At 44.3% G+C, this 22,771-nt stretch overlaps 2 protein-coding genes across 4 annotated transcripts in view; one reads left to right on the top strand and one right to left on the bottom strand.

Moving 5' to 3' along the window:
• Positions 1 to 662: 662 nt before the first annotated feature.
• Positions 663 to 20,817, bottom strand: DECR1 (2,4-dienoyl-CoA reductase 1). The gene is made up of 10 exons (XM_061602797.1): positions 20,629 to 20,817; positions 13,099 to 13,298; positions 12,430 to 12,487; positions 12,167 to 12,253; positions 10,138 to 10,285; positions 6,635 to 6,734; positions 6,036 to 6,108; positions 2,191 to 2,337; positions 1,614 to 1,676; positions 663 to 832 (listed from the first exon to the last, which is right to left on the bottom strand). The coding sequence occupies exons 1-10, from the start codon at positions 20,701 to 20,703 to the stop codon at positions 773 to 775; spliced, it is 1,011 nt and encodes a 336-aa protein (XP_061458781.1). The 5' UTR covers positions 20,704 to 20,817; the 3' UTR covers positions 663 to 772.
• Positions 20,818 to 20,899: 82 nt separating this feature from the next.
• NBN (nibrin) overlaps positions 20,900 to 22,771 on the top strand; it is a 38,399-nt gene continuing 36,527 nt past the window's right edge. Inside the window, exons 1-2 of one of the 3 annotated variants that reach the window (XM_061602777.1) lie at positions 20,900 to 20,930; positions 21,541 to 21,792. In XM_061602777.1, the coding sequence (XP_061458761.1) occupies positions 20,915 to 20,930; positions 21,541 to 21,792 (268 nt within the window). In that variant the 5' untranslated portion in view covers positions 20,900 to 20,914. Of the gene's footprint in view, positions 21,354 to 21,540; positions 21,793 to 22,771 lie in introns of those variants that run through there. The other 2 variants (XM_061602769.1, XM_061602786.1) reach the window with 2 other exon arrangements.

The following is a 22,771-nucleotide window of genomic DNA, read 5'->3' as shown; positions in this document are numbered from 1 at the left end:
TGTTCGTGACTTTTTCCTCGTGAAAAATGACAGGTCAGGGTACTGAAATCATCTGAAGAGATACACACAATTTCACCACAAACTAGCTTATTTCATAATTCCACGCATACTCTTTTAGTGCACAATGGCATAGCACTTTTTAAATACTGTGTGATGTGTCCTCTACTCGAACGACTTTAGGTCTGTTAAAAAAATGATTCCAAAAGCACTGGAGTAGGGAGACATGTTAGATCTGAGGGCAAATAAACTGCTAAGAGAATAAATGGCTGGCGGGGGGGGAGGTTGTGGGGAGGGGTGTAACTATAGGAACTCAGCTATGAAGGAGGGCGGCCATATTTTCACCTACTGGTGGTTGAGGGATGCAGTGGCTCTTTCCTCTTCTCACACACATACTCGCCTGAGAATAACAGATGCTTCTGCTGAGACATAGAATTGCCCGACACAATAAAAATTCTCTTTGGAGCTACTTCAAATTCTAAAACAAAATCTCAGGCAATATAGGAAGCCTCACTCTAAATTGGAATGCTAAACACATTTTTAAAAAATTACATACCAGACGAACCCAAAAAATAAATCCACAAATATATTAATATTCAGTCATTGGTGAATGTCTGCTACAAAGTATTTAACATTGTAGTTTATGGACATTAAAATAATTCATCTTTACAAGCATATTAAAAGTTATTTATTAAGATCATTATCAGCATCAGTGTAATTTATAAATCAGTGCTTTTTGAAAGAATTTTGATATAAAATATAGTTTAAAAGAAAGTTATGAGCCTTTTGTTTTCCTTATCATTTCTTCCATCATATTCCATTGTTCCTCAGTAACCTAGCATAGAAAAGAAAACATTTTAGTTGAGGTACTAACTTCGAGTTTTTCTGTATTGGGGCAGCATTCAACTAACTTATCCTGTCAACACAAGGATTACCGAAAGACAAGGGGAAACCCCTAGAATAGATTTAGGGGAGAGAGGAAAGCCCTGTTGCACTAGCAGTAATGCTTACACTGACAAGATCCTGACATAGTGCTATGTTGAATACAACCCTTAAGAGTTTTATGCAGATATAATGGGCACAATCTAAAATCATTCCCCTCTGAAGTGAATGAGACTTAAAGGCTTAGCTTTGGATGGATTAAATCCTAAGCATATCATTCTCTTTATTTCTGATGTTCAGGCATGATTGTCAATGCTCAGAATCATAGAATAGTAGAGTTGGAAGGGACCTATAAGGCCACCGAGTCCAACCCCCTGCTCAATGCAGGAATCCAACTTAAAACATAGCCAAAAAAAATAATATACAAGAGGCAGGCATCAGAAGGCTTGCAAGAATCCCTGTTTGCAGAAGTACAAAAAAAAACTTTAGGGGAGAAAAACCTTAAAGTGGAGACTCCCCCCCCCCACAATACAGACAAACTGTCCAGTGATAACTTTGTGCGTTCAGTGACCAAGAAAGTCTGAGTGACTGTTGGGGAGAGGAGCTGAGAACCAGGTGGGAGGGGTAATGGAATGGAGTATCCTGAAGGAGGGCACGGCTGATTGACTGGAATATGAAAAAGGAGCACTGCACATTGCAACATTTTGGTGCAGGTCTCACTTGTAAGTTATTACCTTGAGTAGTTCATTGAACTCTCCAGCCATAGATACGTATTCACCACCATCCATTCTAATGACCTGCAAAGTTAATGCACATTTTTCCCCATTAAGCTACTCAGATGACAATCAGCTGAACTGGTTTAGTTCAACATCAGCTTTAATCAATATGCAAAGGAAATGCAGTATGGCCAAATACCAAAGAGTATCTTTAGGGCACTAAAGTTCTTTATTTAGTAAAACCAAACTTCTCATCAAATAAAGGCCCAATGAAACTGCACTAGTCCCACAGAAAGCCATGAAATTGCACTAAGCCTGTATAGCCCCATAGAAAGCACTAAGCTGCCTTAAGGGGACCTGCTTGAAATGGCTGTGTAAGCTAGAATACTGTGTATCTTGTTATTCTAGCATCAGTAGCAGCGAGCTTCATGCACCTTTATCAACTACAATAATTTTTTTAAACAAATTTTTTTAAAAGTGTTTTTAAATTTGTATATTTGTTTTTAATGTTTTTAATTGTTGTAAACAGCCCAGAGAGCTTCGGCTATGGGGCGGTATACAAATGTAATAAACAATAATAATAATAATAACTTACTGCTCCGTTAATCCAATTTGCATAATCACTACAGAGGTAGGTAGCAAGATTTGCAATTTCTTCTACTGTCCCCAGGCGTCCACAAGGAATTCTGTCGATCATTTTTTTCTCAAATGCACCTGTTGGGTCAAGACGGCTAAAAGCTCCCTAAAGAAAATTATTGAGAAAAATTGTTGCTTTTAGAACTCCAGTAGAGGACCCCCATAAAAATGTTAAACTTAACAATCAAAGGTTAAAGATGCAGGGTAAAGACAGACAAAAGGACTGTGTATTGCAGAGCCAGAGAATCTCAAGTGGGGGGAGAACTTGAGCAACCCAGTATATTCAAAAACTTGAGCAAGCCCAGTATATTTGACTTCAAAAGAGGAAACTTCACAAAAATGAGGGGATTGGTAAAAAGAAAGCTGAAAAACCAAGTCCAGAGGGTCACATCACTCGAAAATGCTTGGAAGTTGTTTAAAAACACTATATTAGAAGCTCAACTGGAGTGCATACCGCAGATCAGAAAAGGTACCGCCAGGACCAAGAAGATGCCGGCATGGTTAACGAGCAAAGTCAAGGAAGCTCTTAGAGGCAAAAAGTCTTCCTTCAAAAAATGGAAGTCTTGTCCAAATGAAGAAAATAAAAAAGAACACAAACTCTGGCAAAAGAAATGCAAGAAGACAATAAGGGATGCTAAAAAAGAATTTGAGGAGCACATTGCTAAGAACATAAAAACCAACAACAAAAAATTCTATAAATACATTCAAAGCAGGAGACCATCTAGGGAGACAATTGGACCCTTGGATGATAAGGGAGTCAAAGGTGTACTAAAGAACGATAAGGAGATTGCAGAGAAGCTAAATGAATTCTTTGCATCTGTCTTCACAGTGGAAGACATAGGGCAGATCCCTGAACCTGAACTAACATTTGCAGGAAGGGATTCTGAGGAACTGAGACAAATAGTGGTAACGAGAGAGGAAGTTCTAAGCTTAATGGACAATATAAAAACTGACAAATCACCGGGCCCGGATGGCATCCACCCGAGAGTTCTCAAAGAACTCAAAGGTGAAATTGCTGATCTGCTAACTAAAATATGTAACTTGTCCCTCGGGTCCTCCTCCGTGCCTGAGGACTGGAAAGTGGCAAATGTAACGCCAATCTTCAAAAAGGGATCCAGAGGGGATCCCGGAAATTACAGGCCAGTTAGCTTAACTTCTGTCCCTGGAAAACTGGTAGAAAGTATGATTAAAGCTAGATTAACTAAGCACATAGAAGAACAAGCCTTGCTGAAGCAGAGCCAGCATGCCTTCTGCAAGGGAAAGTCCTGTCTCAGTAACCTATTAGAATTCTTTGAGAGTGTCAACAAGCATATAGATAGAGGTGATCCAGTGGACATAGTGTACTTAGACTTTCAAAAAGCGTTTGACAAGGTACCTCACCAAAGGCTTCTGAGGAAGCTTAGCAGTCATGGAGTAAGAGGAGAGGTCCTCTTGTGGATAAGGAATTGGTTAAGAAGCAGAAAGCAGAGAGTAGGAATAAACGGACAGTTCTCCCAATGGAGGGCTGTAGAAAGTGGAGTCCCTCAAGGATCGGTATTGGGACCTGTACTTTTCAACTTGTTCATTAATGACCTAGAATTAGGAGTGAGCAGTGAAGTGGCCAAGTTTGCTGATGACACTTAATTGTTCAGGGTTGTTACAACAAAAAGGGATTGCGAAGAGCTCCAAAAAGACCTCTCCAAACTGAGTGAATGGGCTGAAAAATGGCAAATGCAATTCAATATAAACAAGTGTAAAATTATGCATATTGGAGCAAAAAATCTGAATTTCACATATACGCTCATGGGGTCTGAACTGGCGGTGACCGACCAGGAGAGAGACCTCGGGGTTGTAGTGGACAGCACGATGAAAATGTCGACCCAGTGTGCGGCAGCTGTGAAAAAGGCAAATTCCATGCTAGCGATAATTAGGAAAGGTATTGAAAATAAAACAGCCGATATCATAATGCCATTGTATAAATCTATGGTGCGGCCGCATTTGGAATACTGTGTACAGTTCTGGTCGCCTCATCTCAAAAAGGATATTATAGAGTTGGAAAAGGTTCAGAAGAGGGCAACCAGAATGATCAAGGGGATGGAGCGACTCCCTTACGAGGAAAGGTTGCAGCATTTGGGGCTTTTTAGTTTAGAGAAAAGGCGGGTCAGAGGAGACATGATAGAAGTGTATAAAATTATGCATGGCATTGAGAAAGTGGATAGAGAAAAGTTCTTCTCCCTCTCTCATAATACTAGAACTCGTGGACATTCAAAGAAGCTGAATGTTGGAAGATTCAGGACAGACAAAAGGAAGTACTTCTTTACTCAGCGCATAGTTAAACTATGGAATTTGCTCCCACAAGATGCAGTAATGGCCACCAGCTTGGACGTCTTTAAAAGAAGATTAGACAAATTCATGGAGGACAGGGCTATCAGTGGCTACTAGCCATGATGGCTGTGCTCTGCCACCCTAGTCAGAGGCAGCATGCTTCTGAAAACCAGTTGCCGGAAGCCTCAGGAGGGGAGAGTGTTCTTGCACTTGGGTCCTGCTTGCGGGCTTCCCCCAGGCACCTGGTTGGCCACTGTGAGAACAGGATGCTGGACTAGATGGGCCACTGGCCTGATCCAGCAGGCTCTTCTTATGTTCTTATGTTCTTATTCAGGAACACGGATTAATGAGCCAAAATCAAACGGTGAAGATTCAGTAGCGCAGGTAGAGATAGAAATGCAATGTGAATCACAACTTTAACTAAGTAGAACTAAGATCCATGAAAATTCGCAGGTAATAAAGGGGGACAATTAGGCTTAAAAAGCATGTTCCTCTGAGCTCAAGTTGCCTCCCCTGCCATTTTTTGAGCAGGAAAGTGACTTTTCCCTTACCACTAAAAGCAGGGTCACCCACCTGTCAATCACCTGACCTAAAGTAATAAATTACCTTTATGGATGCGACTTGAACTGCGCATGAAGGGGAACATGCTTTGCACTGCCAGCTTGAATGCAATGCAAAGGAATATTTGCACTTGCAGCAAGCCTTGCTTTGGGCAGGGATAAGCTGTGGTAAAGAGTTCCCAACAGGATCCAAATGAATCAAGGATTGGGGGAGAGGAATTGGGCTTGTGGCCCCGTGTGGTTTCTGTTCAGAGGAGAGGCAATCTTGTTCATGTCCCACTTTGGCCCCTAAGCCACTGTGCTGGTCTCTGGTAGATTAATAAAGCAAGCAGTAGCAGCTTTATTTTGGCCACCCAAATCCCCAGGCTGAGCATCTGTGTACAGCTCTCTTTGCAGATACACCCATGGGTAGTATACGGGCAGTGTGCAACAACACCTCTGACAGTTTCGAAGTTTGGTGGGCTAGGCAGGGGGAGGATCATTCCAATTCTCTGGTGTTTTTGTAAGGATAGGGGCCTCTAGCATCAGTAGAGACCCTCTCTTATTCTATTCCCCACACCAATATAGGGAACAAGAAAACCCACACACTGCATTTCCATTTTACCAGTACATGGAACATCATAAAACTACCTTGGAAGGTATACCCAGGTAGCCTTCAGAATTCTGATTTCTGTTAATAGGAGTGTAATCCAAATGTAGCTATACTTGTGCAGGCCACAAAAGCTACATACCAAAGTTAGATAATAAATTTAGCTAAACGGATTTTGCTTCCGAGTCCAGTTTAAATCAGTATTTCTTTTTCTATCCCTCCCTTCCACAAAATGGTGTTCAAGGCAGCTATGAGATATGCCTCATGTGTGTTTGTAATTAGGCTCAGAGGCCCAGTCAATAAAGTCAATCTGATCTCAAAGCTAATTCCTTACTGGATTAAAAAAAGTACCTTAGTCTTGATTGGACCAGGTTGAATCACATTGAATCTCATGCCGTATCTACCCCATTCTGCTGCAAGAGACCTAGAAATTCATTAAGAGACTTTAAAAGTATTCGGCATATAAGGAGGATTAAAAGTAAAAAATAAAACAAAAATGTATTTGGGTTTACGCACACTAGGTTTTCTATTTGCTGTTTATTGTTCTGCAATTATATATAGAGAAAAGGAAAACACTTTTTTTAAAATAAGGAAAAATAAAGAGCAAGTGAACAGGAAGGAAGGAACTCTGATGGGATGGAAGAAGAGGGAAGCTTCAGGAGGTGTTGGGAGTAACATAAAATGAGGTCACCCGGGGCAAAGGTTGCCTTCCTATGCTATAACCTTACTGTGTTTCTGGGCTACATCCCCTGTTCATTTGAGTTTCTTGAACTTCCCCTTTCACCCCAATTCTGAAGCTGTCACATGAAAACAAAGAACAGCAGCAAAAAATTCTTCTGGGCCTATCAAAAAACCTGTCTCTACTGGGTTGGATCAGAACATCAGTAAAGCACATTTCATCCCTAAATGGCACACTTAAAAAAAAAAAAGAGTCCTGACTGATGACTCACTTGCACAAGGCTTCGACGCCGGCTTTGGCAGCAGCACTTGGTGACACAAACCCAGACCCACTTTCTGCATAGATTGTGGTAATGGACAGAAACGCTGCTCCTGGAAGATGCAAGAACATTTTGTTTTAAATTATCTTTTTTACAGCTCACTTCAATCAAAAGGGAGGGTGCACTGCCATGAGGATTAAAAATGGGGGGATGGAGGACAGACACACAAGGGAAGAGAAATGGAAGGAGAAGGTAGAGGAGGGAGATCACTTCCCTGCTGCTTTGTAAGTTGGGATCTGGTAGAAAGGGGCTGTTATCTTTTTTTTCCCTATTCCCCCCCTCAAAGCGGTAGGACTTTGGCGAGGCCTTCCTAATTTCCTTTGCCTTTTGCCAGTGTGTTATTATGCTCATTTTTGCAATGATGAAACAATCCTATTTAAATAAATCTTGAGATTTCCAGGGTTCTAGGAAGGCTCCATATAGAGAGTGAGTGAGTGAGTGAGTGAGAGAGAGAGAGAGAGAGACAGAGAGAGAGAGAGACAGAGAGAGAGACAGAGACAGAGACAGAGACAGAGACAGAGACAGAGACAGAGACAGAGACAGAGACAGAGACAGAGACAGAGAGAGAGAGAGAGAGAGAGAGAGAGAGAGAGAGAGAGAGAGAGAGAGAGAGAGCCTTCTTAGAACCCTGGAAATCTCAAAATTTATTTAAATAGGATTGTATCAGATACAATAGGATTGTATGGGATATTTACACACACACACAGTGCCTTGAGAAAGTATTCAGACGACTGACCAATGCTCTCATATTACTGAATTACAAATGATACATTGTAATTTCGTTCTGTGTGATATTTTATTTTGAAACACTGAAACTCAAAATCAATTATTGTAAGGTGACATTGGTTTTATGTTGGGAAATATTTGTAAGAAACATAAAAAACTGAAACATGTTGCTTGCATAAGTATTCAACCCTTGTGCTGTGGAAGCTCCCAGTTTACACAGATGAAAGAAATTGCTCTATTAAGGACACAATTACCTTGCCAATGGCCTCCACCTGTGAACCATTCAAGTTGCTGTCACACTGTCAGGATAAAAACCCCACTGTTGAAGGATCAGTGGTCAGGCTGTGGATCTGAAGGAAAATGAAGACCAAAGAGCATTCTACAGAAATGAGAGATAATGTAATACAAATGCATAGATTAGGAAATAATATCCAAGTGTTTGGATATCCAAGTGAGCACAGTTGGATCAATAACCAGGAAGTGGAAGCTGTATCACACCACCCAAGCACTGCCAAGAAAAGGCCGTCCCTCAAAACTCAGCGCTCAGACAAGGAGACAACTTGTGAGAGAAGCCACAGAGAGGCCAACAATCACTTTGAAGGAGCTACAGAGTTCAGTGGATGGGAGTGGAGTAATGGTGTGCCAGTCAACCATATAAAGAACTCTACATAACACTGTCCTGTATGGGAGGGTGGCAAGAAAGAATCATCTGAAAGCATGTCTGAAGTTTGCCAGAAAGCATGAGAGTGCCCCAGCTGCAATGTGGGAAAAGGTTTTGTGGTCATGCCTTCAAGTCGATCCCGACTTATGGCGACCCTATGAATAAGGATTTCATGATAAGCGGTATTCAGAGGAGGTTTACCATTGCCTTCCTCTGAGGCTAGTCCTCCTCAGCTGGCTAAGGCCTACTCAGATGAGACCAAGATAGAGCTTTTGGGGCAAAACACAGCACTATGTGTGGCACAAACCTAACACTGCCCATGTCTCAAGACATACCACGCCTACACTGAAGTATGATGGTGGCAGCATCATGCTGTGGGGATGCTTCTCATCAGCAGCGACTGGGCATCTTGTTAAAACTGATGGAAGAATGGATGGAGCAAAATACAGGGAAATACTGCAAGAGAACTTGCTTCAGTCCACTAAAAAACTGAAGCTTGGCAGGAAATTCACTTTTCAGCAAGGCAATGATCCCATGCACAAGGCCAAAGCAACATTGGAGTGGCTCAAGAACAAAAAGGTGAATGTCCTACAGTGGCCCAGTCAAAGTCCTGATCTCAATCCCACTTAGAATCTGTGGTGCTCTTTGCAAATTGCAGCCCACAAGTGACGTCCAACCAACTTGAACGACCCAGAGCAAATCTGCCAAGAAGAATGGGCCAAAATCCCTGCGACACTTTGTGTAAAACTGGTACATACCTACCGCAAAAGACTTAAAGCTGTTATTGCAGCGAAAGGTGGCTCTACCAAATATTAAAGTGTGGGGGTTGAATACTTACGCAAGCAACATGTTTCAGTTTTTTATATTTCTTACATTTTCCAACATAAAACCAATGTCACCTTACAATAATTGATTTTGAGTTTTAGTGTTCTAAAATAAAATAATTTACAGAACAAAATTACAATGTACCATTTGTAATTCAGTAATATGAGAGCATTGGTCAGGGGTTTGAAGACTTTTGCAAAGGCCCTCCCTCCCTCCCTCCCTCCCTCCCTCCCTCCCTCCCTCCCTCCCTCCCTCCCTGTCTGTCTGTCTGTCTGTCTGTCTGTCTGTCTGTCTGTCTGTCTGTCTGTCTGTCTGTCTGTCTGTCTGTCTGTCTGTCTGTCTGTCTGTCTGTCTGTCTGTCTGTCTGTCTGTCTGTCTGTCTGTCTGTCTGTCTGTCTGTCTGTCTGTCTGTCTGTCTGTCTGTCTGTCTGTCTGTCTGTCTGTCTGTCTGTCTGTCTGTCTGTCTGTCTGTCTGTCTGTCTGTCTGTCTGTCTGTCTGTCTGTCTGTCTGTCTGTCTGTCTGTCTGTCTGTCTGTCTGTCTGTCTGTCTGTCTGTCTGTCTGTCTGTCTGTCTGTCTGTCTGTCTGTCTGTCTGTCTGTCTGTCTGTCTGTCTGTCTGTCTGTCTGTCTGTCTGTCTGTCTGTCTGTCTGTCTGTCTGTCTGTCTGTCTGTCTGTCTGTCTGTCTGTCTGTCTGTCTGTCTGTCTGTCTGTCTGTCTGTCTGTCTGTCTGTCTGTCTGTCTGTCTGTCTGTCTGTCTGTCTGTCTGTCTGTCTGTCTGTCTGTCTGTCTGTCTGTCTGTCTGTCTGTCTGTCTGTCTGTCTGTCTGTCTGTCTGTCTGTCTGTCTGTCTGTCTGTCTGTCTGTCTGTCTGTCTGTCTGTCTGTCTGTCTGTCTGTCTGTCTGTCTGTCTGTCTGTCTGTCTGTCTGTCTGTCTGTCTGTCTGTCTGTCTGTCTGTCTGTCTGTCTGTCTGTCTGTCTGTCTGTCTGTCTGTCTGTCTGTCTGTCTGTCTGTCTGTCTGTCTGTCTGTCTGTCTGTCTGTCTGTCTGTCTGTCTGTCTGTCTGTCTGTCTGTCTGTCTGTCTGTCTGTCTGTCTGTCTGTCTGTCTGTCTGTCTGTCTGTCTGTCTGTCTGTCTGTCTGTGAGAGAGAGAGAGAGAGAGAGAGAGAGAGAGAGAGAGAGAGAGAGAGAGAGAGAGAGAGAGAGAGAGAGAGAGGGGGGTCAAGCTCTGTCAATCTGAACTCACCTTTCTGCGCTTTAATCAGTTCTTTCCCAATTCCCAGAGTTACATAAGCAGTACCATTAAGAACAATATCAGTGATCGTCTTCCATGCATTTGCAGAAAGACGTTCAGAAGGAGATACAAAATTTCCAGCTGCATTATTTATTATAACCTGAAATAGAGAAAGAATACTTAAATACATATTGAAATTAGTTCTCAGCACATTTAAGATACTTGTTAGTCGTTTCAGAGATTCCAACAGAATTTTAGATAAAAATACAGTGGTCTAGTTCACACATAACACTAAGCCAAGCCAAGGCATAGTGCAAACAAGCAAGAGTGTGGTTTCCTGGACCAGAAATCACAGCCAAAGTGGTCGTACCTTGGTCCTGCTGCTGACCTTCTAAGCAGAGTTAAGCCATAATTTGGCTTAGCGTTAGGTCTGAACCCAGGATCATAGTCTGGTGCAAGACAAACTACAAGCCTGGGTTCATATGTAGCACTAAGCCAAACCATGACTTAACTCTGGTTAGGGCAGCAGCAGCAGCAGGACTAGGGGCAGATCTTCAGTCTGAAAACCCACAAGTTTGCTCACTGACGCTAAGCCATGGTTTGGCTTAATGGTATGCGTGATCCGGGACAGTATTAGCTACTAGCACCTTCTACAAAAACACAGGATTAGCAGTGTAGAGAAACAACAAGTAACAATTTTGGTTTTAAAAGCTGTTGCATAACATGCACCGATTTCAATATGTGATTTTCTACATTGGAAGTAAAACCATGTTTAAACAAACTAAGCACTGCTAGTCAACCACACTATACTTCTGCACAATCCTCCTGTAAGTTTATCTCATGAAATTACAAAGCATGAACATATAGATTTTGACTTTAACTTTACCCCCTTTTGCCAGTAACTGGTGACATGTAAAGCCCTCCATTAAAGAAAGAAGAATACAGAACTCCTATCTACTACTTACAAATGTTTAACAATCTAATTCAGACAATTGTAAGCTACAAGTCAGACCTGAAATAAAATGTTGCCGTGCGGAAAGCTCCTGCGCAGAACTCCAGCCAACCAGCCATGCGCTCTTCCAGAATACTCCTTTCTATTCCCCTTCCCAACTGTCAGTTAGTATTGTGTGCCCACTGAGCATGCTAAGTCCTCATTGGGATGGGGGACACACTCATGCACATCCCTATTACATTTTAGGCACACTTAAAGCACATAGCTTCCCCCAAGGAATCGTGGGAAATGTAGTTTACCCCTCACAGAGCTACAATTCCCAGCATCTTTAACTACAGTTCCCAGGATTCTCTGGGTGAAGCCACGTGCTTTAAATATAAGGTTTGGACTCCATTCAGTTCTATGGGCTGCTTTCACTTCCATCGCTGCAGGGACGTTTAAATATAACTTCCCAGTGTCAACTAGAAAATGACATACTGTGCCATAATATGGTTGCCTGCTACAATATTGGGTTGTATTCAACAAATTCCTACTCAGAACAGACCCACTGAAATTACATTGAATACCACTCATTATTGTTCATTAAATTTACATCTCACCCTTCCAAGGAGCCCAAAGCAGCAAACAATAACGGATAGAACAATAAAAATATCTTTAAAACATCTACAATTCCAAAACAGATGCAGACTAGGAAAGATCACTACTTATACGGCTTGATGGAAGAGGAAGGCCTTCAGTAGGTGTTGAAAAGACAAGGAGATAGCATCTGGCTTACATTTAAGGGGAGCGAATTCAAAAGGGATGGTGCCACAACACTAAAGGTTTGATTACAATATTGTGCAGAATGGACCTACTGATAAGATGGTATCTGCAGGAGGCTCTCGTCTGCAGAGCATAGGGAATGACTTGGTGCATAAGGAGTGAGATAATCTCTCATGTAGGAAAGAGAATATTAATTTTGAAAATGTTAATCTACTATAGCATTCTTTTCAATTCATTAGTTTGCTTACATTAGAAGCTTTTTTATTTTGCACAATGTGTTGGATATTTCCAGCAATGATGAATCAAACTTTAGAATTTTTTACTTACATTGGGATGTCCAGCTGCATCAATTGACTGAGAAATTGCATTGCTAACCGATGCTGGATCTCTCACATCACACTGAACTGCATGAACCTGTGTAATAAACTATCATCATTATCTCCACTACCAGCAGCAGCAGCAAAAAAAAAGAAAAAAAAAGGAATTAAATACAACTTCTAAACAGGAGCTCAAAATGTTCTTGCATGCATAAAATCCTGAGATTCAAAGATCACGTATAAACATTAATAACAAATTGTTTTAAACGATACCTTATTTCCAGTTTTAGAAGAAATTTCTTCTGCAGTTTGTTTCAACACATCAAGTTTCCTATAATTACACATTACAGCTAAGTAATTCCATTACATGCATATACATCAGACTTCAATATAAAATATTAGAAGATTTTTGTATGCAAGCAAGCACAAAGGTTCCAGTATACATCATCATACAATATCGCTACGAAATGGTTATGCGAATCTTGGTATAATTCAGTTTGAATTGTCATTTCAATGTCAATTCACCAGCAAAGTGATCATGAACTCAGTTTCTCAAATGTAGTTTAATTGCCAAAAACAGAAGGATCCACAGCGCAATCCTAGGGTTGGGGTCAACTAACTTACACTCAGAATAGATCCCTTAATTTCAATGGATGGGGGAAGTATGTCTACCCTATATACGGTTCTTTGTAGATTTTTGTATTTTTAAACTTCTGTATGGTTTTATATATCCTTTGTATTTTTAAATCAGGACCCACATTCTGGGTGAGAGGCAGACAACAAAAATAAATTTATTATTATTATTGTTACCCTAGATATGTTTGCTTAGAAGTGAGTTCAACAGATCTTCCTTTCCAGTAAGCGTGCAAAGGACTGCACCCTGAGAGTTGCACTGTTAGCTTGAAAATATGACATTCTGTAAAATGTAAAACATGAATTTACCGGCTTGCTATAACACACTCTGCTCCCAAAGCAGAAAGAGCAGCTGCCATTCCTTTTCCAAGGCCAGTACCACCACCCGTGATAAAGGCCACTTTCCCATGAAAAGCATCTGGTCGCAACATCACTTTCTGAAGAGGTGAAAAAGCAGCAGCTTGAGGATTGTCAGCTTGATACATTACTTTTGTTCCATGGCTTAAAAGCTGAAAAAGGAAAAGGAAATTATTTATTATATTTTTATGACCTAAAGATAATTTATATTATCTATAAAACTACATGCGGGCCCACTTATACAGCAGGTTCCGTTACGGACCCCCACCGTAAAGCAGAAATCGCCGTAAAGCAGAGCCCCATTGAATATAATGGGGCACGTCGCATGAAAATGCCGCAAAAGCAGCTTTAAAACGGGGAATGAAAGCCACTGCATTAGCGGAACGCCGGGAAGCGAAGCGCCGGGAAGCGGGGCCCTATTGTATTGTGGATACAATAATTTAAAAAACACTGCTGCTAACAACAGTGGGTGTGGGTTTGCATTACGTGCCTGGGAGAGAGGATTCAGGTTTGTGTGGGAAGATCTGAGGGGGGCCCAATTGGTGTAGTGATGGGTAGAGGGAGATACGACGTTGTGCGGAGGACTTTCCAGGTGAGGGGAACTCAACCCAGGCAGCTAACGACTGTGTCTTGTTCCGGTTCTCCCCGAATCCACAAGTATGCTGGTTGTCCTATCAGCCAGCTCTCAGATCTCCGGATGCTGCTTTTAAATGCCAGATCGGTACATAATAAGATCTCCCTCATCCACGATTTAATTGTGGATGAGGCAGCCGATCTGGCATGTATAACTGAGACCTGGGTGGGTGAGCAGGGAGGAATTAGTCTCTCCCAACTGTGCCCGCCTGGATACTTGGTTCAGCATCAGGGTAGACCTGAGGGCCGGGGAGGGGGAGTCGCTGTAGTCTATAGGAGTTCTATCTCCCTCTCCAAGCACCCTGTCCATGTGACTACTGGTCTAGAGTGTTTGCACCTCATGTTGGGTCAAGGGGACAGATTGGGGATTCTGTTGGTGTACCGCCCACCCCGCTGCCAAACAGACTCCCTAACTGAGCTGACGGAGGTGGTCTCGGATATATTGTTGGGATCCCCTAGACTGTTGGTGCTAGGGGATGTCAACGTTCATGCTGAGGCCACCTTGTCTGGGGCGGCTCAGGACTTCATGGTCGCCATGACAACCATGGGGCTGTCCCAACATGCTATTGGCCCAACACATGTAGCAGGGCATACTCTAGACTTGGTTTTCACAACTGGACATGGAGATGGTGATCTGAATGTGGGGAATCTTACATCAGTCCCTTTGTCATGGATCACCGCTTGTTGAAGTTTAGACTTACAACGGCTTCTCCCCTCTGCAAGGGTGGGGGACCCATTAAGATGGTCCGCCCTCGGATACTAATGAATCCGGATGGTTTTCAAAGGGCTCCGAGGAGTTTTCCGGCTGATAGGGCTGGCGCTCCTGTCGAAACCCTGGTTGAACTGTGGAATACAGAAACGACCTGGGCAGTTGACATGATCGCTCCTGCGCGCCCTCTCCTGTGTAGAGCTCATACGGCTCCATGGTACACTCCAGAGCTGAGAGCGATGAAACAATATAGGAGACGGCTTGAGTGCAGATGGAGACGGACTCCTGATGGATGCAATTATACATTGGTAAGTGCCTATACCAAGTTGTATATAGGGGCAGTGAGGGCGGCAAAAAAGTGTTACTTTGCTACCTCTATTAAAGCATCTATCTGCCGCCCAGCGGAGCTCTTTAAAATTGTCCAAGGGCTATTACATTCTGGCCCTAGGGACATGGTAGAACCAACTAAGGCTCGCTGTAATGAATTTGCTAGGCACTTCCAAGATAAAATCTTTTGCATCTGCCAGGACTTGGACTCCAATGTTACAGCAGTTGAATCATATGAGGTCTCCAGAACACAGCCTTGTCCTGATTTTTTGGATGAGTTTCAGTTGGTGCAGCTCGAGGACGTTGACAAGGTGCTTGGACAGGTGCGTGCAACCACTTCTGTGTTGGATCCTTGCCCCTCTTGGCTAATGAAAGCTAGCAGGGATGGAACTGACGGCTGGGCTAGGGAAGTGATTAACGCCTCATTGCGAGAGGGAGTGGTCCCTAACTGCCTGAAAGAGGCGGTAGTGAGACCGCTTCTGAAGAAATCTTCCCTGGACCCAGAAATTGTTAATAACTATAGGCCGGTAGCAAATGTTCCATTTCTGGGCAAGGTCCTAGAACGAGTGGTTGCAGACCAGCTCCAGACACTCTTCGATGAAACTGATTATCTGGATCCATTTCAATCGGGTTTCAGGCCTGGTTTTGGCATGGAGACAGCCTTGGTCGCCCTGTATGATGACCTTTGTCGGGAGAGAGACAGGGGGAGTGTAACTCTGTTGATTCTCCTTGATCTCTCAGCGGCTCTTGATACCATCGACCATGGTATCCTCCTGGGGAGGCTCGCTGAGCTGGGAGTTGGAGGTACTGCGTGGCAGCGGTTTTCCTCCTACTTGACGGGTCGTCTCCAGAAGGTAGTGCTTGGAGAGCATTGCTCGACACCCTGGACCCTCCAGTATGGAGTTCCGCAGGGGTCAGTTCTGTCCCCCATGCTCTTTAACATCTACATGAAGCCGCTGGGTGCGGTCATCAGGAGTTTTGGAGTGCGTTGCCACCAGTATGCTGATGACACGCAGCTCTACTTCTCCTTTTCATCTTTTTCAGGTGAGGCTGTCAATGTGCTGAACCGATGCCTGGCTGCGACAATGGACTGGATGAGAGCTAACAAACTGAGGCTCAATCCAGACAAGACTGAGATGCTGTTAGTGGGTGGTTCTTCTGACCAGATGGTGGACACTCAACCTGTCCTGGATGGGGTTGCATTCCCCCTGAAGGAACAGGTTCGTAGCTTGGGAGTACTTTTAGAACCATCCCTGTCACTTGAGGCTCAAGTAGCCTCGGTGGCACAGAGTGCTTTCTACCAACTTTGGTTGGTGGCCCAGCTACGCCCCTATCTGGACAGGGACGACCTTGCTTCAGTTGTCCACGCTCTGGTAACCTCTAGACTAGATTACTGCAATGCGCTCTACGTGGGGCTGCCTTTGAAGACGGTTCAGAAACTGCAGCTTGTGCAAAATGCAGCGGCCAGATTGTTAACACGGACCAGGCGGTCCGAACATATAACACTGGTTCTTGCCCGCTTGCATAGGCTGCCTATATGTTTCCGGGCTCGATTCAAGGTGCTGGATTTAACCTATAAAGCCTTACACGGCCTGGGACCACGATACTTGATGGAACGCCTCTCCCGATATGAACCTACCCGTACACTGCGCTCAACATCGAAGGCCCTTCTCCGGGTGCCCACTCAGAGGGAAGCCCGGAGGATGGTAACAAGAAAAAGGGCCTTCTCAGTGGTGGCCCCCGAATTGTGGAATAATCTCCCTGATGAGGTACGCCTGGTGCCAATATTGTTGTCTTTTCGGCGCCAGGTTAAGACCTACCTCTTCTCCCAGGCATTCTAGCATTTTAGTATTGTAGTATTTAGCATTTTGTATTTTTAGTATTTTAGTTTAGTATAGGTTTTTTGGAATTTAATGAGTTATGTATTAAATTGATTAATGTGTGGTTTTTAAATTGTATGTTGATATTTTGATGTTGTGAACCGCCCAGAGAGCTTCGGCTATGGGGCGGTATAAAAATTTAATAAATAATAATAATAATAACAGTAACGCTAACATTTATATAGCATTTTCAAGTATTCGAAGTGTTTCACATACAATATCTAACTGTAATCTTTTCAACATGCATAGGGAACTGGATTTATGTTGGCAGGCCAGATCCTTATCTCTTCTATCCACCCCCATGGGCAAGGTTTGACGGGCAGGCAGGGCCATCCACCTATCAGCCACTGGATGTCACAATGACCCATTTTTGTCCTTGCACAGTTTGAAACTCTTTCCCACAACCCAGTGCTGGCAAAGCATTGAGCATGGTGCCTTGTGAGCCCCAAGAAACAGCTGATTATTGGTGCTTGTAAAGTGCCATGCACGGGGCTTTGTAGGTGCCTCTGCCCCCAATCAGCTGACTAGGTGTCCGCAAACCCCCTTCTGCCCCACCCACATCTTTCCCTGCCCTGCACCTGACATCATATATGATGTCAAGTGTAGGAGAGGTGGATATGGTTTGGTCAAAATGTCCTGGCAGGCCAAATAAAGAGGCCTGGTGGGCATAATTAGACCAGTACCCCAAATATTCCCAATTGCTACCTTACAACAACCCTGGAAAGTAAATCAGTCTTACTCATAGGCACAGCCCTGCTGCATCAGGGCAAAGGCCCATTCAAGCCACATTCACACCATACATTCATTCCACTATTATTCCATTTTAAACAGTCATGGCTTCAGGGCCGGTGCCAGAGGGTGGCCCTGGCTGAGGGCCCCTCCTTAGGGTGGATGGATAGCACTCCCTTCCATGATCTGCAGCAGTGTCGGCTCCCAACCCTGCCGGGGATCGCAGAGAGGGAGCTCCCAGGCACCCCTCTACTACCGCAACACCTGCCTGCATGCCCCATCTACCTTTCCCTTGAAGTGAATGCTGGCCAGGCTGTGCGCACATGCCTGCCATCAACCAAGATGGCAGCTGAGGCTTCCCTAAGGGGCTGATGCCTTGGTCGCCAACTTGGTTGATGGTAGGCATGCATGCACAGCGCAGCCAGCATTCACTTCAAGGGAATGATAGGTGGGGCATGCGTGCGGGTGCTAGGGCCCAGTGCAGGCTAGTGCCCAAGGGCCCCGGCATGCCTGGGACCGGCCCTGTGTGGCTTCCTGCAAAGAATCTTGGTAAGGAGTTTGTGAAGTGTGCTGGGAGTAGTTAGGAGAGTCCTATTCTCATCTCAGAGTTACAATTGCCAGAGTGTTTAACAAATCAGTCCCTCTTCCCAGAGAACTCTGGGAATTGTAGCTGTGTGAGGGGAACAGAGGTCTCCTAACAACTCTCAGCACCCCTTCACAAACTATACTTCCCAGGATTCTTTGGGAGAAGCCATGATTGTTGAGAGTGCAATAATAGTGGAATAAATGTATGGTGTGAATGTGGCCCTAGTCCAGAATTCTGTTCTCACAATGGCCAATAAGATGCCTATGGGAAGCCTACAAGCAGAACCTGAGCACAACACCATACTGCAGATGGAGGACTGCCTGAGAAAGAGTTACTTGCCTAAGGCCATCTAGTGAGTTCAAGGCAGTGGCAAGATTTGAACAGATTTTCTTATTGTAGTTCACTCTCTTCACCATTACACCAAGTATTGAACAAATACCAAAATTCATACCCAGACCATTTTGTGTGAGTGCAGGACAGACATGCCAACTCATATTTCATAATGCAGCTTTGGAAAACCACTTGGTTTAATGTTCACATTCATGCAGCTTGATCTTAAGCATATCTCCATTTAGGGCACAGGCTTCAAACAAATTGCTCTGGTTTGGTTAATGCAGTGATTCTCAAACATTGCGCCCAGGCACACTGGTGTGCCCTAAGAGGTGGCTAGGTGTGCCTCAAATACTATGAAAGTATATTTTAAAAATGAGAAGAAACCCAATTGTATAGGGTAATAGTTTTCTATAGTTTGTTATTTTTATTCATAGTTTAAAATATATTAATATATTTTTAATTTTGTACACGAAATGTGCCAGAAAATTTTTATATGTTTTACAGTGCGCTGCGAACCAAAAAAGTTTGAGACCCACTGGGTTAATGAGTCTCTAACTAAGCATAGCAGCCTGGTGCTAAGTAAACTGTTCAAATATTGTGGACTTCAACAATTCTCACTGAAACTAATGAAGGTCATTACAATGAACTCTGGACTCTGGAGAAGTACAATGCAAATGCTAGATGTGTAGCATATTATTTATCTACAATGTCTGGGGTCCAAAGAGCTGCTTAGGCCCATATAAGGAGCTTGTGCTACTGTGGAATTTTGGAATGAACATTTGAACAGCTGATCCCCTCCCCCCCAGCTTATTCTAAAATGTGTCTGAACGCCCCTTCAATGTACCTTGCAGTTTGGCAGGAGTGAGGTTACTGTTTGCCACTGATCCCACACATCTGCTGATAAACAGATTGATCCTGGCATGATCCTGTGTATGAATACATTTTTCAACACCTAAAAGGTTCACTTCTGTCTCCACCCCCCATTGGTTTGGTGTTGCCCTGCCCCCCCGCATCAGATTGCACCCCATGTTTTTGGAAACCACCAATTGCTAAAAGGAAGCATGTCTTTCTGCCTGAAAGAAATTCAGTTGAGTTGCATTGTGAAGAGAAGCTATAAGGAAGCTTTGCTTTTAGATGTAATGGGTTTTTACATCTACTGAGCTTGTTTAAATGTACACCTAACAATGTAAATGTGTGAATACAGCAAAAGCATGTTTGGACCAGATGCAGAAATACATGGATAAGACAGGTAACACTTATCACAGAGCTGCGATTGAATGCAGCTCTATTAGATTACATTCAGTGACAAAACCTGGATTTGTTGCTGTGTAAACAGCCCTACAGAACATCAAATATGGTACAGATGTGTTAACCAGCAAGTGATTAGCTGGGGTGAATTATTTATTAGATTTATATTGTGGCACAATATAACAAGGCACAACTCTTTTCAATGTAAGCTAGTCTGGATCTACACACATAGCAAACGAGAGGATGGCATGCTGAGGAGGTGGGATTGATTGTCCTGCTTCAGGAATGCCAGTGGGAGAATCAGGATCAGGTTTTGGCTGTTTACCTTTAGTTTAAAAAATACATAATCTTGTAAGTAGAAGAGAGGGGTGGATTTTCTACATGCAAGGAAGATTTACTCCTCCAGCAGAGAAAATATTGTACCCTCCCCCCAAAAAAATCATCTGTAGCCCTAAGTGTACAATCCATTCTACCAGTTTGATTGTGTAGCATGCACAGATCCCATCTCAAAAGCCAGTGTTGTGCAGTGGCTAGAGTACTGGACTAGGGCAGTAATTCCCAAACTCTTTTTTCCTATGGACCATTGCTCAGGGTCTTGGTGGGCGACTTCATGATTTTTTTCTGCCTGTTGTAGCTATTGCAGCGTGCTGCGCTAGATGCTGTATGATTTTTAATTGTATTTTTACCGCTTTTCTTATATATTGCATTTTACAATACCGTATTACAATTTGCATTCCATAGAATTCAAGACGGACCATCCGAATGAAGCTGGTAGTGGACCGACCACAGTTTGGGAACTCCTGGACTGGGAGACCTGGGTTTAAACCCCCATTTAGCCATAATGCTTATTGGGATAAAATCGGATGTGAAGAACCACCTTCGCTCCTTGCAGGAAAAATGCTAATAACGGTGCCTCGTTCGCCTTTGAGGGAATGTTTCCGAACTTATACAACATCCCCGGTGGGAAGTGGGGCAAGTTCCTCCATATACTGTGTCAGGATATCGAAAGCATCCAGGCGCGGGTAGGAGTAACTTACCCGCGTAGTCGTAGAAACCACCCTCAAGACAGGTCTGGCTCGTCCGCCGCACCGAACACCCAGCACCGCCGCCATCGTTCCCTCTGTACGGTCTGAAGTCAAAAGAAGGCGTGGCCAGAGCGGGCGTTCAGCTAGGCCCCGCTCCTTTTCCGCTCAGTTCTTCAGAGTTCCGTTGGAGGAAAGGAACAGCTGAGGGGCGGGATGTGTCGGCCACACCCATACCGCGAACGAATGGTGTCGCGCAGTCCGCGCTGAGTTGTGACAGTAAAAGGCAGCGCTGATAGCCATGTTAATCAGTGGAGGTTGGTCCATGAGGGCAGTCAGGGCGCTGCCCCGCCAACCTCCGTTCTGCCCTCAGCCAGCCTGCCTTTTTACTCACAACCATTCCAGAGGGTGCCCTGCCTGTCTGCTTAGTCTCAGCGTTGCGCCCTCAGGGAGGAGGAGGAGGGGGCAAAACAAGAACTGGTCGGCCCTGCCTGTCATTGGCTCCGGCTCCACCTGCCTGTCATTGGCTCCCCGCCTTCCGCCCCAGGCACCAGCCCCCACTGCTGTTAATTGCAGATTTATAAATGAACTTAATTAAATTGAGCCAAAACTGCCACTCGTCACGGAACTGGCTTTTTTTCAAGCAAGAGTGAGCAAATAGTGGAACACCTGGACAACAGGCGTGTCTTTGAGCATGTGCAGAGTGCTGTCGTTACTCGGCCACTTGAAACTAGGAACAGGCTTGTAATCTAGGACTTTTCCCAACATTTGTCTCCCTCTGTCGGGCTGGGGGAGGGAAAGAGAACGGAAAAAGTGCTGTTTTCCTATTCTGTTAAATGAGAGCTCACAAACAGCTAAACCTTTTTTAAAGCTACGCATGCGCTCAATTTTCGGGGCGTTAAGTCCATCCCCCTTCCCTTTCTATAGGTGTCGCTGTTCTCTCTGTTTGGGCTCCCGCAACATCGTCAGCGTTTCTGAACCTGGTGTTGATATTCTCGAAAAGCGCATGCGTGGTGTATGGCGGAGGGGTGGACTGCTTTGGTTACCCATCTGAAGGGGAAAGAGCTCCTCGGGAAGCCGCCTCGCGTGAGGACAAGAAGGCGGAGGAACGTCCACTTCCAGGCATTTTCTTCCAGCTCAGGATGTGGAAACTGAGCCCAGCAACTGATACCGCGCCAGGTGAGCGGGGGCGCGTTTTTTTGAGTCCGGTGTTACCCCGGGTTGATGCCTGTTTGGTCTACCGCCTTTTAGCTTTGGCGTTGGTTAGGGTTGGTTCAGCCTGGACTCACTCATCATGCTGGGCGGGTTGAAGAAATGATAGTAGCCAATTAACTGACATTACATTGGAAAGGTGGGATTCACACTGTACGAGTGGCTGACTTCTGACGCTCTAGATCACAACTGTATCATCTATTTAAAACGCTGTAGTCGATTTGGAGGCACATAACAACAACAATACTATTTCAACAGTTACGGCTTCTCCCCGCCCCCCAAAAGGGAACTGTAGTTTGTTATGGGTACTGTACTTGGAATTGTGGCTCTGTGAGGGGTAAACTACAGTTCCCAGGGTTTTTCGGGGAAGCCCTGATTGTTAAAGAGTGCTTTAAATGTATGGTGTGGATCTTGGACTCAATTTCCATCATCCCTGACCATTGTAGAGTGCTGGCTGGGGCCTAATGGGAGTTGAAGTCCAACCATATCTGGAAGGCCACCTTTTCCCCACCTTTGCAGCAGTTTTTCAGAGTCAGAGATTCTCCAACTGTGGTCCATTAAGGAAGTTGCTGAAAAGGTTGTTAAGAACATCTGTACTTGGTCCTGCACTTGATTTGGCCCTGCACTTGATCAGCTGCTTGTTGGGTATTTGGGAGATGATGCACAAAGCACTTTGCAAGCCTGGTGCTCAGTGATTCCCACAGGCCAAGCACAGGACTTGTGAAGCGCTTTCCACAGTCCTGAAGTGCCCAACAATTGGGTGGCTGTGTGGTGCTTGGGAATCAGCAGTGTTTGCAAAGCCCTTTTCAGCCAAGCCCTGCCCTTACTTGCCCCACACCTGGCTTCTTACGATGTCGGCTGTAGGGCAGGTGGGTATGGATTGCCCAAAATGGCCTCACACGCGAAATGGGAATGCCTGATGGACCAAATTTGACCCATGGGCCAG

The sequence above is a fragment of the Rhineura floridana genome, chromosome 1 (assembly GCF_030035675.1).
Source record: "Rhineura floridana isolate rRhiFlo1 chromosome 1, rRhiFlo1.hap2, whole genome shotgun sequence".
Lineage (NCBI taxonomy): Eukaryota > Metazoa > Chordata > Lepidosauria > Squamata > Rhineuridae > Rhineura > Rhineura floridana.
Note: the sequence above shows the minus strand (reverse complement) of the source record. Positions and strands in the feature narration are given on the sequence as shown.